Raw genomic sequence first — 17,739 nt, forward strand, 5'->3', positions numbered from 1 at the left:
AAATAGATAATGGTACCCCTCAAGGAAGCGTCATTAGTCCAGTTCTTTTTAATGTCATGATAAACGATATCTTTGACCAGGTAGGGACAGGATTTGGCAAATCGCTGTTTGCAGACAATGGTGCAATCTGGAAAAGAGGAAGAAACATCAAGTATATATTAAAGCAGGTACAAAAGACTTTAAGGTCAGTTGAAAACTGGGCAAATAAATGGGGTTTCAGGATTTCTGCTCCTAAGTCCAAATATATGATTTTTGGCTTTAGAAGAAAGATTCCTGATTGTGAATTGTGTCTCTATGATTCTCCATTAGAAAAGTCAAGGTATTCAAGTTTTTAGGTGTCTGGTTTGATGAAAGACTTACTTGGATGGTTCATATAGATAAAATAATCGGAAGGTGTGAGAAAGTTTTAAATGTTATGAGAAGTATTGTTGGATGTGACTGGGGACCAGGGCGGGAAACTATGTACTTAATATATCTAGCTATGATTAGATCAGTAATTGATTATGGTTGTATTGCTTATGGTTCTGCTGCTACAGCAGTGCTTGAAAAATTAGACACTATGCAGTCCAAAGCACTTAGACTCTGCTGTGGAGCTTTCAGAACAACATCTGTGTGGAGATGGGAGAAGTGCCTCTACATTTAAGACAAATTAAGTTGGGCCTGCAGTATTGGGTAAAACTAAATGGCTTCAATCACAGCTGTCCATCAAAATGTCTTTTGCTGGAGACATTGGAACGTCAAAGTAAAATTAAAAGATATCCATTTTTAGATTTGGTTAGCAACTGGGCTGTGAAATCGAAACTGATTGAGGAAGACATAGTGACCAAATTTGCTTGCCACCCATTCCTTTTTGGCTTTTGCCAGAACCAGAAGTCGACCTATTCCTCCTTTTTCAGCTTCAAGGAAGCAGGGCAATTTCAACAGCGTCGATCTTAAATGAATATTTAAATAATAAATGGGGATCTTATTTGAAGATTTTTACTGATGGCTCAGCGGACCCAGAGAGCAGTAAGGCAGGATTTGAGATGTACATGTCTCAACTTGGAGTTGAGATTGGTCACCGGGTTTCAGATGGCGTGTCTGTCTTTGCAGCAGAATTATTAGCAATCCTCTGGGCCTTATGGTGGATAGAAGACTGTCGACCATGCAGGGTTATCATCTGTTCGGATTCCGCTGCCGCCTTAGAGGCTATAAAAGGGAATAAATCAAAAGCTCATCCCGACATAGTTATTGACATTCTCTTAGTTTTGTTTAGAGTAGGGAAGGTGGGTTGTGAAATCAGATTTGCATGGATACCTGGGCATGCTGGGGTGGAGGGAAATGAAATTGTGGATGGCATTGCAAAGTCTTCCTTACAGAGCGGGCAAGTAGGAATTAGCAAACACGAGGAAATCTGAGGATGCTGGAAATTCAAGCAACACACACAAAATGCTGGTGGAACGCAGCAGGCCAGGCAGCATCTACAGGGAGAAGCACTGTTGATGTTTTGGGCCGAGACCCTTTGTCAGGACCAACTGAAAGGAAAGATAGTAAGAGATTTGAAAGTAGGAGGGGGAGGGGTGATAGGAGAAGATCGGAGGGGGTGGGGTGAAGCTGAGAGCTGGAAAGGTGATTGGCAAAAGGAATACCGAGCTGGAGAAGGGAAAGGATCATGGGACGGGAGGCCTAGGGAGAAAGAAAGGGGGAGGGGAGCACCAGAGGGAGATGGAGAACAGGCAGAGTGATGGGCAGAAAGAGAGAGAAAAAAGATGAAGGGGAAAAAAACTAAATATATCAGAGATGGGGTAAGAAGGGGAGGAGGGTCATTAACAGAAGTTAGAGAAATCAATATTCATGCCATCAGGTTGGAGGCTACCCAGCCAGTATATAAGGTGTTGTTCCTCCAACCTGAGTGTGGCTTCATCTTGCGATGAAACGCCAGCGCTGACTCTCCCGGTGCGCTGGTCTGTCTCTGGGTACCCGGTACCCTCCAATGTCCTCTGTCCGAGCGATAGTCCAAGGATTTGCCGCAAAACTCTTGATAAGGCTGGGCCAAGTGCTCCAGGGTGGGGGGTGTTACGGATATTAACAGCCGGAGAAATTCTCCCAGCTCCCAGTAAAAGTTGGAGACATGAATTTTGGCTGCCCAGACACTGTTGGTGCCAAGGCCCAAACACAGACTCAGCAAATTCGGCACAACAGCTTTCTTTCATGAAGAAAACTGCTGCAGTCCTCTGCAAAGTTGATTCACCTCTCTTCTACACCTTCAGTCTTCATTACCGTTCTTCGGGGATTATTTCCTGAATAAATAACTTTTTCCGAGATCTGTTCCAGTGTGACTCTCCCTCGGTACAGCCCCTCCCACAGTGTGAGCTCCCTGGGACTGGGGGTGAGGGTGTGTGTGTGGTGGAGCTTCTGTTAGGTACACTGGGGGTGGGGAGATATCTTGGAGCGGACGGGATGTGGCTATGACCTCTCACTCAGCCCATTTCTCAGCTCTCACTCAATGCCACCCTCTCCTGACCACAGCGAGTGAACAAGCCCCACACTTGCATTCAGTAGCACAGTTGCCGGGCAGTGTGAAGTCACACTCTTGCTTCCTCTCCCCCATTCTCTCCCCCACTCTCCCCCGTCTCCCCCCTCTCTCCCCTCTCTTCCCCTCTCCCCATCTCCCCCCTTTCTCTCCACCCGTTTCTACCCCTCCCCTCTCTTTCTTTCTTTCCCTCTCTCTCCCTCCTCTTCCCTCCCTCTCTCCCTCCTCTCTCTTACACCACCATTCCATTCTGATTCCTGCTCCTAATTCAAGTTGTTTGACTCTATTTTTCTTCCTGTTAATGCCCTCACAGGCCACTTGGAGAGAGTTACTGTACAGGGAGCTGAGCTCCAGGTCACTTACCGTTGTGGTCAAGGGGCAAAATGGCCGCCCTGCTCCCACCATCACCTACTGCTCCCCAGGATACCAGGTCTAGGGAATTTTCCCGTCTGACATTCCCAATCCTTCCTTTTCACGTGGAGGGCTGCCTGGGGCTGAGAGCATGGTGCTGGCTGCTGTTTGACAATAACACATAGGAGCAGAATTTTGCCATTTGGCTCATCAAGTCTGTTCCACCATTCCATCGTGGCTGATTTCCTCTCAGCCCCATTCTCCTGATTTCTCCCTGTAACCTTTGACACCCTGACTAATCACGAACCTATCAACCTCCATTGTAAATATACCCAATGACTTGACCTTTCCAGTTCTCTGTGACGATGAGTCTCACAGATTCACCACCCTCGGGCTAAAGAAATTCCTCCTGATCTCTGTTCTAAATAGACGTCCTTCTATTCTGAGGCTGTGCACTCTGTTCCTCATCTCCTCTCGCCTTGCATCACTGACTCCTCTCTCTTCCCTGCCATAGGTGGAGGAGCTGGTTGTGGTGGACATTGACAATGGCAGGATACTGACCACCCAGTGCAAGGAGGTGGAAATCCCCCCACTACCCACCGCCATCGTAGACCAGTTCCTCACCAGGTAAGAGGTCCGGCCTACCTGCCATCACAGACATACAGTGTGTACTGGAAATGACATTAAACAGTCTTGAATCCTGAATTGGCACCTATCCACCTGGTTCCCTGTGCTCAGATCTCTGGAGCCTCTCTGTGACCCAGAGGCATCTCCGTGTTGTTACCCATCACTATTGTATTCAGAGAGTCAGACAGCAGAGAACTGGCCCTTTGGCCCATCAAGTTCGTGCAGATCCTCAACCACCCAAATGGATCAATTAATTCTTGCCACTGTCCATCAACTCCCCCCAGATCCTACCCCTCAATCACTCAGAGAACTATCAAACTACCGATTCAGTATGTCTTTGCGGTGTCGTATCCGTGCCAGGACCACCAGACTCAAAAACAGTTATGGCTGGAAGTTTACAGCACTAACAAGCTCACCGGTTTGAGACGGAGAGCTGCTTCTGTGCACTGGGTAGGAGCTATTGCACTGGGCATTTGCTAAGCCACGCATCTCCACCTTTGATTCAGAACCCCACTCACATGTCCATCGAAACAAAGGATGAAATGCAACATTTATACCAACAACCGACACAACCTTGGGTTGCTGGGGGCATCCTATGTCATCACACATTCCGGTACCAACAGAGTATGTGCTCGGTGCTTGGCAGAACAACACAGAACACAACAGCAAAACAAGCCCCTTTCAGTTAACTGTCAGTTAACCAGACAATCCTCCACATCTTCCTGCAGTTCATCAGGACCCTGCAGTTAACTGATAGATTTCCTCCACGATCTAAGTGTAAATTTTGTTTTGATATATTTTTTCTTCTTGTTGGCAGTTTGATGTTTATTTTTAGAAGCTTTCTGTATGACGCATGGCTCCGGGGTTGAGCTCTAATGGGTTCTTTTTTTTCTCACTTTTCTTGCTTAGTAGGGTTTTTTTTATTCACAAAAACTTTCAATCTTTAAGTAATTTTTTTGAGGCATTGTAAGTGTTGTTACTTCGATGTACCTGTGTATTTTTGAATAATAATAATGATAATAATAATAATAATAATAATAATAATAAAAAGATTTGAAAAGAAAACAAGTCCCTTTCCTCCCTCCCACCCACCCACACAAACTGGCCTCTAACCCCACGACAGAGTGCTGGGCCCAAACACATGACCTCAGTTTGTTTCGCTGCCTGCTGACCCCTGCACTTCACTGATTGGGCTCAGCTGGCCTCTGCCCTCCCTGCTATCTGCTGACCTTTGCCCTGTGTCTGTGTCGCAGCGCCCGAGAGCTCCCGGTGAAGACGGAACTCGCACTGTCGCACCTGGCTTCCTGCACCAGCCTGGCATCCGCCCGAGAGAGGGAGCATCTCCGCCGACTCCGGCTCAACCAGACGATCCTCCACATCTTCCTGCAGCTCATCGGGAGCCTGCTGAGGTCAGATCCTGTTCTGGGAGGGTGGCGAGTAGGAGAGGGAGAGGGGAGAGACGAGTGTGGGCAGGAGGGAAGGCTCAAACTCGTCCATGTATCTGCAAATTCCAGAAGGAGAGCAAAGGGATGTGGTTTGTGTGGTTTGGTTCCATGTTCCATGCCCCCACCCCCGTCCGTCTCCCTGCCCCACCAACAGTATTCCTGCCTCTCCTTGCCCATCCCCCTGTCTCCAACCCCGCCATCTCCCTGGCTCAATTCCAGCTCTCCATCCAACTCCGGCTTTCTGCTCCACTGACCAAGGTTTACTGAAGATGTCTGCCTGTCTTTTCCCAGGGACGTCCCGAAACACCTGAACATCAAGCATCGTGTGTTTATCAAGAAGGAGTTCCTGGACACAAGGGAGCCAGCTGCCCAACCCTTCTACATCAGTGTGAGTAACAGTGTCTCAACACTGTCCCCCCATAATGGCACCAAGGTGCCTCTGTCACCTGCGATGCCTCATGGTTTGAATGATCCCTCGGGAGCCAATGAGAGTGTGGTTTGGGTTTGGGCTGGGCTTATGACCAGTTTAGGGGTTGACATTGGAGGTGGGATTTGGTTGGGTGAGTGTGGTTTGAGGATTTGATTCGGATGAGTGTGGTTTGGGGATTTGATTGGGGTGAGTGTGGTTTGGGGATTTGATTGGGGTGAGTGTGGTTTGGAGTGAGTGGTTTGGGTATTTCATTGGGGTGAGTGTGGTTTGGGGTGAGTGGTTTGGGTATTTCATTGGGGTGAGTGTGGTTTGGGGATTTGATTGGGGTGAGTGGTTTGGGTATTTCATTGGGCTGAGTGTGGTTTGGGGTGAGTGGTTTGGGTATTTCATTGGGGTGAGTGTGGTTTGGGGATTTGATTGGGGTGAGTAGTTTGGGGATTTGATTGGGATGAGTGTGGTTTGGGGATTTGATTGGGGTGAGTATGTTTTGGGGATTTGGTCGGGGTGAGTGGTTTGGGGATTTGATCGGGGTGAGTGTGGTTTGGGGATTTGATCGGGGTGAGTGTGGTTTGGGGATTTGATTGGGATGAGTGTGGTTTGGGGATTTGATCGGGGTGAGTGGTTTGGGGATTTGATCGGGGTGAGTGTGGTTTGGGGATTTGATCGGGGTGAGTGTGGTTTGGGGATTTGATCGGGGTGAGTGGTTTGGGGATTTGATCGGGGTGAGTGATTTGGGGATTTGATTGGGGTGAGTGGTTTGGGTATTTCATTGGGCTGAGTGTGGTTTGGGGTGAGTGGTTTGGGTATTTCATTGGGGTGAGTGTGGTTTGGGGATTTGATTGGGGTGAGTAGTTTGGGGATTTGATTGGGATGAGTGTGGTTTGGGGATTTGATTGGGGTGAGTATGTTTTGGGGATTTGGTCGGGGTGAGTGGTTTGGGGATTTGATCGGGGTGAGTGTGGTTTGGGGATTTGATCGGGGTGAGTGTGGTTTGGGGATTTGATTGGGATGAGTGTGGTTTGGGGATTTGATCGGGGTGAGTGGTTTGGGGATTTGATCGGGGTGAGTGTGGTTTGGGGATTTGATCGGGGTGAGTGTGGTTTGGGGATTTGATCGGGGTGAGTGGTTTGGGGATTTGATCGGGGTGAGTGATTTGGGGATTTGATCGGGGTGAGTGGTTTGGGGATTTGATCGGGGTGAGTGATTTGGGGATTTGATCGGGGTGAATGGTTTGGGGATTTGATCGGGGTGAGAGTGGTTTGGGTATTTGATCGGGGTGAGTGTGGTTTGGGTATTTGATCGGGCTGAGTGGTTTGGGGATTTGATCGGGGTGAGTGTGGTTTGGGGATTTGATCGGGGTGAGTGTGGTTTGGGGATTTGATCGGGGTGAGTGGTTTGGGGATTTGATCGGGGTGAGTGGTTTGGGGATTTGATCGGGGTGAGTGTGGTTTGGGGATTTGATCGGGGTGAGTGTGGTTTGGGGATTTGATCGGGGTGAGTGGTTTGGGGATTTGATCGGGGTGAGTGGTTTGGGGATTTGATCGGGGTGAGTGTGGTTTGGGGATTTGATCGGGGTGAGTGGTTTGGGGATTTGATCGGGGTGAGTGGTTTGGGGATTTGATCGGGGTGAGTGTGGTTTGGGTATTTGATCGGGGTGAGTGTGGTTTGGGTATTTGATCGGGGTGAGTATGGTTTGGTTATTTGATCGGGGTGAGAGTGGTTTGGGTATTTGATCGGGGTGAGTGTGGTTTGGGTATTTGATCGGGGTGAGTGTGGTTTGGGGATTTGATCGGGGTGAGTGTGGTTTGGGTATTTGATCGGGGTGAGTGTGGTTTGGGTATTTGATCGGGGTGAGTATGGTTTGGTTATTTGATCGGGGTGAGAGTGGTTTGGGTATTTGATCGGGGTGAGTGTGGTTTGGGTATTTGATCGGGGTGAGTGTGGTTTGGGGATTTGATCGGGGTGAGTGTGGTTTGGGTATTTGATCGGGGTGAGTGTGGTTTGGGTATTTGATCGGGGTGAGTGTGGTTTGGGGATTTGATCGGGGTGAGTGTGTTTGGGAATTTGATCGGGGTGAATGTGGTTTGGGTATTTGATCAGGGTGAATGTGGTTTGTGGTTTTGTTCGGGGTGAGTGTGACGGGATTGGGTTAGAGGTTGGGGTTACTGAAGTTTGGTTGAATGTTTGGGTGTAGTGCGGGCTGGGGTTTAAGATTGGGTGGGTTTTGGGTGAGTGTGGTTTGCAGGTTGGGTTTGGGTTGGGATATGGACTGTGTTAAGGGTTGGCATTAGAGCTGGGGTTTGGTTGGGGTGAATGTGGTTTGGTTGAATATTTGGGTTTAGTGTGGGCAGGGGTTAAAGGCTGGAGTTTGAGATTGTGGTAGGGATTAGAGATACTGTTTGGGGTGAGTGTGATTTGGGATGGGAATTGGTGTTCAGTGTTGGTGTCACTGTTGTTTGGTTGAATGTTGGGGTTTAGTGTGGGCTGAGGTTTGAGATTGGGTGGGGTTTGGGTGAGTTTAGTCTGCAGATTGTGTTTGGGCTGGGATTAGGACGGAGTTAGAGGTTAGATTGAGAGCACACGGGCTGTGGGAGAATCATTCCTCTTGTGCTTCTTGATCTCGTCACTCAAGATTCAGTGTCATGCAACCATGCTGCTTTGATCTGACCCACACCTTCATTAACCAGGTCCAACACTTGCCTTTATTGGATCTCACTCCTCCTTATACAAGTCATTGGGTTTGTGGGGGTGTGGCCAGGGTTAATCGGGGTGTGCCTACGGTTAGTGGGAGTGTTTGCTCCCTTGGACTTTAGGATCAGTTTGCGGGTAGGGCTGGTGGATGTATAAGTGGGGCTGGGAGAGATAAGGTTGTGGAGTTTAGTGTGGTAAGGTATGTGGGGCTTTGGTGATAGGGTAGTGTAGTGGCTGAAGGTTTGTGGATGTGTGCCAGGGTTAATCGGTGTTTGCCCCTTGGATCTTAGGATTAGGTTTGAGGGTAGGAATGGCAGATGTATAAGTGGGGCTGGGAGAGATAAAGTTGTGGAGTTTGGTGTGGTGAGGTATGAGGTACTATGGTGGATAGGGTAGTATCAGGGAACAACTTTAATCTGGCCTATGCCTATTATTATCGTGGTCCAACACCACTTGGTTTAACGAACTAGGTGTACACTGGGATACATCACCTGTAATGCATCCTCGGATCATTAGGTGTTTTGGGTCTTTAGTCATTAGATATCCTCACCCAGGCGACCCAGCCAGGGTTGATCAGGCCCGGCTTGCGTTTATCCCATGGACCAAAATAATGAGAAGCATGTAATTCTGCGTGTTATGGGTATTTTAGACCTCATTGCTTGGCTTTATTTTGACCATTTGGGGAGTAAGTTGTTCTGAGGTCCAGTATTCAGGCTTTATCTCAAAGGTTCAACTTCCCTACTTTAAATTTACACCCGTCTTAATTTTGTATCTGTATGCCTGGGATTGCATGGGTTAAATTGACAGTGTATAATGGGGATTCAGTATCACTCCACCCTGTCACTGTGTTTAGTGGTGACTTGTTTACTGTGCACCCAGCTTGGGTTTAACTTGCTGGTTCTCTCTCGCCTTGTGGGTATCTTGGCTTTTAGTGTTGGGTTTGAGGTTGAGAGTTGAGTTGGGTGATTGTGGTTTGGGATTAGAATTATGTGTTGAGGTCACTGTAGTTTGGTTTAATATTTGGGGTGAGTGTAGTTTTCAGATTGCGTTTGGGCTGGGATTAGGACGGGATTAGAGGTTAGTGGTCAGTTTGGGGTTCAGGGTTGGGTTGGGTGTACCAGGGTCAGGTTCCTGTGATCTTCATGGACTTTCCCATAGTCTTCCCCAGATGGGGTGGGTGTGTGTATGGGTGTACTGGTGACCTGCTGCCGGAGAGTGTGCCTAACAGTCCTGCTGCCTCTGATTGGTGTCACTGATCTCTCACCTTGGGTAGCTTCTGAAGACTGACCTCTTCCACTGCTTCCTGAAGGCCCGACTGAACCAGAAGATGGACACTTTCAGCCGGTGGGAACTGTCGACACGTTCCCAGATAGTCAGGTACCCGGTTGGTGAGGAGGGAAGGGGCGTGGGTACGATCAGCTCTTGTTCATGTGCCTTAGGCTGGGGACTGAGTGAGGTGTGGCTGGGTTTGTGGGCTTCCAGACTCCAGCACAGAGACACAGGCCCAATGTTGGCCCAGCACTTAATGAATTATTACCTCATGCCGCTATCCAGGAAGTCACTTGGAAGTCGTGTCCAGTCAGAGCTGGAGTGTTGTGCACAGATACTAGACACTAGAATACTACAGCACAGTACAGGCCTTTCAGCCCTCGATGTTATGCTGGCCCATATATTCCTTAAAAAAAGTACTAAACCCACACTACCCCGTAACCCTTTATTTTTCTTTCATCCATCTGCCTGTCCAAGAGGCTCTTAAATACCCCTAATGTTTTAGCCTCCACCACCATCCCTGGCAAGTCATTCCAGGTACCCACAACCCTCTGTGTAAAAAAAAAACTTACCCCTGATGTCTCCCCTAAACTTCCCTCCCTTAACTTTGTACATATGCCCTCTGGTGTTCGCTATTCGTGCCCTGGGAAACAGGTACTGGCTATCCACCCTATCTATGCCTCTCATAATCTTGTAGACCTCTATAAAGTCCCCTCTCATCCTTCTACACTCCAAAGAGAAAAGTCCCAGCTCTGCAAACCTTGCCTCATAAGACTTGTTTTCCAATCCAGGCAACATCCTGGTAGATCTCCTCTGCACCCTCTCCATAGCTTCCACATCCTTCCTATAGTGAGGTGACCAGAACTGAACACAATACTCTAAGTGTGGTCTCACCAGAGATTTGTAGAGTTGCAACATGACCTCTCTATTCTTGAACTCAACCCCCCTATTAATGAAGCCTAGTATCCTGTAGGCCTTCTTAACTACCCTATCAACCTGTGCAGTGACCTTGAGGGATGTATGGATTTAAACCCCAAGATCCCTCTGTTCATCCACACTCTTAAGTAACCGACCATTAACCCTGTACTCAGCCTTCTGGTTTGTCCTTCCAAAATGCATCACCTCACACTTATCCGGATTGAACTCCACCTGCCACTTTTCTGCCCAACTCTGCATCCTGTCTTGTAACCTTCAACAACCTACAGCTCCATCCACAACTCCTCCAATCTTCGTGTCATCCGCAAACTTACTCACCCATCCTTCCGCCTCTTCATCCAGGTCATTTATAAAAATCATGAAGAGTAGGGTCCCAGGACAGATCCCTGTGGCACTCCACTAATCACCGACCTTCAGGCAGAATACCTTCCTTCCACTACTACCCTCTGCTTTCTTCCTGTAAGCCAATTTTTTATCCAAACAGCCAAGGTTCCACTGATCCCATGTCTCATGACTTTCTGGATGAGTCTCTCGTGGGGCACCTTGTCAAATGCGGTCACTTAGTGGAAGAGGGAAGTCAGAGTCACAGCAAGCAGAGGGCATCCCCTTCTGTGAGAAGGGGCAGACAAAAGGAGTGCCTGTCCTCGCAGACATGGAGAAGGGGTACAGATTCATTGCGTGTTTACGTGGAACTGGAAGTAAGAACGTAAAGGCAACGGATGCAGACGATGGGAAGGATGGGAACTGATAGGCAGGAACTACCTCAATAAACTGGAGCCGTCACCTAGCCCAGACGGGATGTGTCCAAGGGTGCAGAGGGAAGGATGGGAGCAGCAGCTGCAACACCGGGTCCCTATATAAACACAGAGGGCATCATCCTAACAAGGGCTTAGTGTGCAGGCATCTGAGAGATCTGGGTCAAGTGGACTTTGAGAGGATGTCTCTCGGTGTGGAGAGTCTAGGAGCAAAGCACACTGCCTCAGAAAGCAAGGATATCCCTTTAGGACACATTTGAGGAGAAATTATTAGAAGAAGGATAAAGGCATAGACTTTTTTCTAAATGGGGAGAAAATTCAAAAATCAGAGGCACAAAGAGACTAAGGAATCCTCCGGCAGGATTCTCTGAAGGTTAACTTGCAGGTTGAGGCAGTGGTGCAGAAGGCAAATGCAATGTTAGCATTCATTTCAAGAGGACTAGAATTTAAAAGCAAGGAAGTAACATTGAGACTTTATAACACGCTGGTGAGGCCTCACTTGGAATACTGTGAGAAGTTTTGGGCCTCTTATCACAGAAAAGATGTGTTGCCATTGGAGAGGGTCCAGAGGCTCTTCGTGGGAATGATTTTGGGAATGAAACCTATCGAATATTGAAAGGTCTAGATAGAGTGGAAGTAGAGAGGATGTTTCCTATAATAGGGAAGCCTCAGAACAGAGGGACATCCCTTTAGAACAGAAATTAGGAATTTTCAGAGCCAGCATGTGGTGAATTTGTGGAATTCATTTCCACAGATGACTGAGCAAGCCAAGTCAATGAGTATATTTAAAGTGAAGGTTGATAGGTTCTTGGTTAGTCTGGGTGTTAAAGGTTACAGAGACAAGGCAGGAGAATGGGGTTGAGAGGGATAGTAAACCAGCCATGATGGAATGGCAGAGCAAACTCGATGGGCCAAATGGGCGAATTCTGCTCCAACAGTGCCAATAAAATGTATTCACCCCGGAGGTTTTCATGTTTTATTGTTTTACAACATTGAATCACAGTGGATTCAATTTGGCTTTTTTGACACTGATCAACAGAAAAAGACTTTCATGCCAAAGTGAAAACAGATCTCTACAAAGTGATCTAAATTCATTACAAATACAAATCACAAAATAATTGTTTGCATAAGTATTCACCCCCTTCCAGCCAGTATTTAGGAAGATGCACCTTTCACAGCAATTATAGCCTTGAGTATGTGTGAATAGGTCTCTATCAGCTTTGCACATCTAAACACTGCAATTTTTCCCCATTCTTCTTTACAAAAACTGCTGAAGCTCATCAGATTGCCTGGGGATTGTGAGTGAACAGCCCTTTTCAAGTCCAGTCACGAATTCTCAGTTGAGTTGAGTTTTGGACTCTGACTTGGCCACTCCAGGACATTAACTTTGTTGTTAAGCCATTCCTCTGTAACTTTGGCTTTATGCTTGGGGTCACTGTCTTGCTGGAAAACAAATCTCTCAAATCGCAATTCTCTTGCAGACTGCATCAGGTTTTCCTCCAGGATTTCCCTGTATTTTGCTGCATTCATTTTACCCTCTACCTTCACAAGCCTTCCAGGACCTGCTGCAGTGAAGCATCCCCACAGCATGATGCAGCCATCACCGTGTTTCATGACAGGGATGGTGTGTTTTTGATGATGTGCAGTGTTTAGCTTATGCCAAACATAGTGCTTAGTCTGATGGCCAAAAAGCTCAATTTTTGTTTTATCAAACCATAGCGCCTTCTTCCAGCTGACTTCAGAGTCTCCCACATGCCTTCTGGCAAACTCTAGCCAAGATTTCAATAGTGTCTTTCTCTTCGCCACACTCCCATAAAGCTGCAACTGGTGAAGCACCTGGGTATGTGCAGTCTCTCTCATCTCAGCCACTGAAACTTGTAACTCCTCCAGAGTTGTCATAGATCTCTTGGTGGCCTCCCTCACTCGTCCCCTTCTCGCACGGTCACTTAGTTTTTGAGGACGGCCTGCTCTAGGCAGATTTACAGCTGTGCCATGTTCTTTCCATTTCTTGATGATTGACAACTGTACTCCAAGGGATATTCAGTGACTTGGAAATTTTCTTGTATCCATCTCCTGACTTGTGCTTTTCAATAATCTTTTTACACAGTTGCTTAGAGTGTTCTTTTGTCTTCATGGTGTAGCTTTTGCCAGGATACTGACTCACCAGCAGTTGGGCCTTCCAGATTCAGGTGTATTTTTACTACAATCAATTGAAAAACCTTGACTGCACACAAGTGATCTCCATTTCACTAATTATGGGACTTCTAAACCCAGTTGGCTGCACCAGTGATGATTTGATGTGTCATATTAAAGGGGGGGGGGGTGAATACTTGTGCAATCAATTATTTTGTGTTTTATATTTTTGACTAATTTAGATCACTTTGTAGAGATCTGCTTTCACTTTGACACAGAAGAGACTTTTTCTGTTGATCAGTGTCAAAAAAAGCCAAATTCAATCCACTGTGATTCAATGATGTGAAACTTGAAAACTTCCAGGGTGGGAGTGAATGCTTCTTATAGGAACTGTGTGTGTCAGTGTTTCATGGTCTAAGTGATTTAGATCAGCAGAGAAAGTGTGTAACAAATCACGGACTTCCATTGACAGACACATGAAGGTCAGTGATGAGCCAGGTTCAGCCACCCCTTGGAATGGAACAGTAGGTATGGTGGGGGAGGATTGAGGTCATCCCAGAGATGATTCCCTTAATGGAGGAGGGGGCAAGAAATGATGGGGGGAGGGAGAGGTTGGGGTGGAGAGTGGACGTGACTGGGGAGGAAGAATTCTGAGACAGGCAGTGTTTGCTGTTGATACTGCAAGGTTTGGTTGTACCCTGGAGAACAGATGTGGAGACTGATTCTCTTCTGGGTATATATAAGAAAGGGGAGGATATCCAGAGCTGAGGGACAGAACCAACATGGAATCAATGGGCCAAATGGCCTAAACTTTATGTTATTTTTATTTCGAGATACAGCACTTTAGCAGGTGCTTCCAGCCCAACGAGCGCATGTCACTCAGTTACTCACATGGCCAATTAAACTGTTAACCCTTAAATCTTTGGTTCAGATCTATTTATCACCAGCACATAGAAACATGCAGTCAAATGTGTCATTTGTGTCAACAACCAACACACCCAGGGATGTGCAGGGGGCAGCCTACAAGTGTCATCACAGATTCTAATGCCAACATACCATGCTCACGATGTTCGACCAAAATGGAACACGACAAGTAAGAAAACAGCAAAACAAGACCCGTTCCTCCCACCCATCCTCTCTCTCACACACACATATACACACAGACATACACGCATACATACATGCACACACACACATACATAACATACATGTACACACACCACACACATATACACACTCGCACACACACGTCACTCACACACACCTCACACTCACAATCTCAGAGGAACTCTAAGTTTTGAACAGTTGGGTTCCCTGATACCCCGAGTGAAGCGTGAAGCAGCACTTGAGAAATCAGTTCCACTAACCAACCTGTCCAAATGTTCTCAGGATAAGCTCAAGGGTAGCAACAGTGCCTCGTTCATCAAATACCCTCAGCTCCAACTCCCTGAGGAAAAGCAGAGACAAGACTTGGAGCATGAGTTTGCAAAACTCAAACTCGGCTGAACTGCTGACACTAATCAGCCCCAACAAACCCAACCGGACTGCAGGTATGTACTGTAATTATGCTAAGGCAACAGCATCACAGACTGTTCATTCAGAGAGTATGTCAGCATGGCATAGACACAGGGGTCTTCCTCCAGAGACCCCCATCACACATTCCCAGGGTCAGGCATGGAGTAAATCTCCCTCCACAGACCCCCATCACACATTACCAGGTTCCAACAAGCAGTAATTCTCCCTCCATACAGTCCCATCACACACTCCCGTGGTCAGATACAGAATGAAGCTCCTTCCACACAGTCCTATCATACAGTCCCTAGATCAGACCCTGAGTGAAGCTGTTCTGATCGAGCTGGGAGAAACAGAAACGAAGAAAATCTACAGCACAGTACAGGCCCTTCGGCCCACAATGTTGTGCTAACCATATAACCTACTCTAGAAACTGCCTAGAATTTCCCTACCACATAGCCCTCTATTTTTCTAAGCTCCATGTACCTATCTAAGAGTCTCTTAAAAGACCCTATCCCATCACAGGAAACTGAGGAAAAATTGCTGCATAAACTTGGTGAGATACTTTGAAAGAGAGATGGCGAGTCTCTTGGACATCTGAGTTGGTGGCTGTTTTGTGTGGAGGCTCCTTCAGAGGTTTACTCCCAACTTTGTCTCTGTTAGTTGGTGGCAGTTAACTCCGTAGCTTGTTGCTGTGGCCGCTGGCCGTTTTGCTTTGAAAGCAAGGAGAGAAATACAGCTGTTCTCCCACTAATATTGGGACAGCATCACTTCTTCCTGTGTTGTTGTGTTTCCCGTTGGGTGTCAGAGCATTTTGGATGTCTTGTTTGGGAATTCTTTGGGACTGACAAAGCCTTTCCTGGCATTAGAATTTCTGGCGCCATGCCAAAAAGGTACTGTCGAGTGCTGGCCACCTTTCTCCAGCCCCAGCAAGGGATGATTCCTGTCCATTCCAGCTGTTTAAGGGAGTCTGAACCGTCTAATTTGTTTTGGCTTCTTGGGACCAATGGGATTTGCTGACACCACAGAAGCCGGCGAACTCTGGAAAGTTCCAAACTTTCCATCCGGGAACTCAACTTGCTGCAGTTCTTTATCATCAGCACCGTTGCACCGTTGTCTCTCACTTCAGACATAGTACCACCATGCTTGACCAGTCTCCTGGGAGTTGCAGACCTTGGGGAGTTATGCAAAGGTGGCTAGCTCTCCACCCTTGGACAACACCCTGTTACAGTTGGTAGAGGATAAACACGTGGTGCAATGTATTTTGCGCCCTTGAATAACTCTTAAACAGTGCACGGAGGCCATGGAGGACTTGGTTAAGGAGGGCAGTAACTTGAAAGAGTTCAGGAATGGATGTTTTATCTGGGGAATGATGAACTGGTTCACCAGGCTCTCAATAGATGGATCTCGGTCAAAGGCGTCTTTTTACAGGCAGAGCTGGTGAGAGCTCTGATGCAATGAATCATCCTCGGGCATGTCAGGCCTTTCATTCCCAATGAGGCCCTCCCTCCCCACCTCGCCCTCCCCTCCCACCTCCCCGACTCGCCCTCCCTCCCCATGTCTTGAGACAAGTAAAGTCAGAGAACACTGCCATAAGACACAAATTTAAGAGGTGCACCCTCTTTCCAGTGCCATCTGTTCAAGCAGGTGAGTGTCCACATTGCAATGTGTGCCATGAGGTGAGCGTTTTGGAGGGACTGTCCCAATACAGGACCCAAGGAGATTACCTTTGGCACCAGTGCCCCAGCTGCCCCTCCCCTGTGGTTCGGGTGAGGGAACTTGAGGCTACGTGCAGAGAAGGTATGACAGGGAATGGAGAGAAGCCTCTGCTGGGCAGGAAGGCAAAGAAGAAATCCAAACACCCTAGGAAGAAGGCCTCTGAGAACGCAGAGCTCACACCCACTCCTGTGTCCTGTTCCTTAGGAGCCTACTGTCCTGATGTTCAGCGGGGGGCTCAGGGAAGTGCGCAGGTGGATGGGGTGATGGAAGCAGAGAGTGTCGCTGCACCTATGTGCTAATCTATCCTAAATAAGAGAAGGAGCTCTTCTCCGAAGATGGCTGAGGATGTACTGGGGAGGGGGGGGGGGGGGCGGTGGTCACTGGGGCGTGGGAATCCAGGTGGAGGTCGGTCCTAAACCCGAATCCCCAGATGTAGCCACTAACCCTGTGGTATGAGGAGTGTGTGTGCAGAAAGATGTGGTCGAAAGTGGCGTTGCCCCTGTTCTAGCAACTGAGACAGCCCTGGAGCCCTCCAACCAGGACTTATTAGTTAGTGCCTCCCTAGAGGCAAGTGCACTAGATTAACGTCGGCAAAGCACCGGCCAGCCTGTCTGATATCAGGATCAGGCTCCCAACAGAGCCCTAGATCCGCCGTTGTCGGGGTCCACCTCATGCCTGGCTCCTGAGGAGAGGGATGATCCCTCCCTTGTTGATCTTGGGGTGGAGTGGGGGTAGGGCTGATGAGAAGGTGGAGTCAGTGGGTATGAGCTGTCAAGTGTGGGTTAGAAGTGCTGCCTTCTGCTAGTACACACGGGGAAGAAGATGGGGGCTTTGTGTAGTGAGAGGGTGGAGGGAGACCCATTTCATAGTGAGATGATGGACATCCTTACCCCTCCTAAGAAGTCCCCATTGATCCCTGTTGAGGAGATCAGAGAGTTTATTCTCACCTCTGAGGGTGCAAAGCATTGGCTGAAACTAGCCTCCTTACTCTAGTCTAACATGCTGAGGCTGGTGAGGTCCTGGTGTGACATCCTCTGATGGAAAGAGAAGGGGAAGAGGAATTCTGTGAGTGGGAATGACAGGCGACAACTTAAATCCTTCCTGGATGACCTGGTGAGGGACATCAGAGTGGGAAGCAGCCTCACTCCTTTGGGGAATGGCAATGGCAGGTCACAGGGTGACATTGGTACCACTCGAGCTTCTTTTTTCGGGAAAATGTGGTTGAAGGTGCCTCCGCTCTCACTGGGAAGGTTACTGGTGCAGAGACCTAGTGTACTGCAGATATGAAGCTCACCATAGCTGGTCTAAATGCGAATGGTAGTAGGGGTTTAATAATATCTCAGTCCTCGGGGATGGCAG

At 47.9% G+C, this 17,739-nt stretch overlaps 1 protein-coding gene across 2 annotated transcripts in view; it reads left to right on the forward strand.

Annotated features, from left to right (window-relative positions):
• LOC140736282 (DENN domain-containing protein 3-like) overlaps positions 1 to 17,739 on the forward strand; it is a 132,428-nt gene that overhangs the window by 77,887 nt on the left and 36,802 nt on the right. For both annotated transcript variants that reach the window (XM_073062241.1, XM_073062242.1), the window contains exons 9-13: positions 3,378 to 3,490; positions 4,744 to 4,899; positions 5,227 to 5,323; positions 9,330 to 9,433; positions 14,539 to 14,699. In XM_073062241.1, coding sequence (XP_072918342.1) covers positions 3,378 to 3,490; positions 4,744 to 4,899; positions 5,227 to 5,323; positions 9,330 to 9,433; positions 14,539 to 14,699 — 631 coding nt within the window. The remainder of the gene's footprint in view (positions 1 to 3,377; positions 3,491 to 4,743; positions 4,900 to 5,226; positions 5,324 to 9,329; positions 9,434 to 14,538; positions 14,700 to 17,739) is intronic.

Source organism: Hemitrygon akajei, chromosome 11 (genome assembly GCF_048418815.1).
Source record: "Hemitrygon akajei chromosome 11, sHemAka1.3, whole genome shotgun sequence".
Lineage (NCBI taxonomy): Eukaryota > Metazoa > Chordata > Chondrichthyes > Myliobatiformes > Dasyatidae > Hemitrygon > Hemitrygon akajei.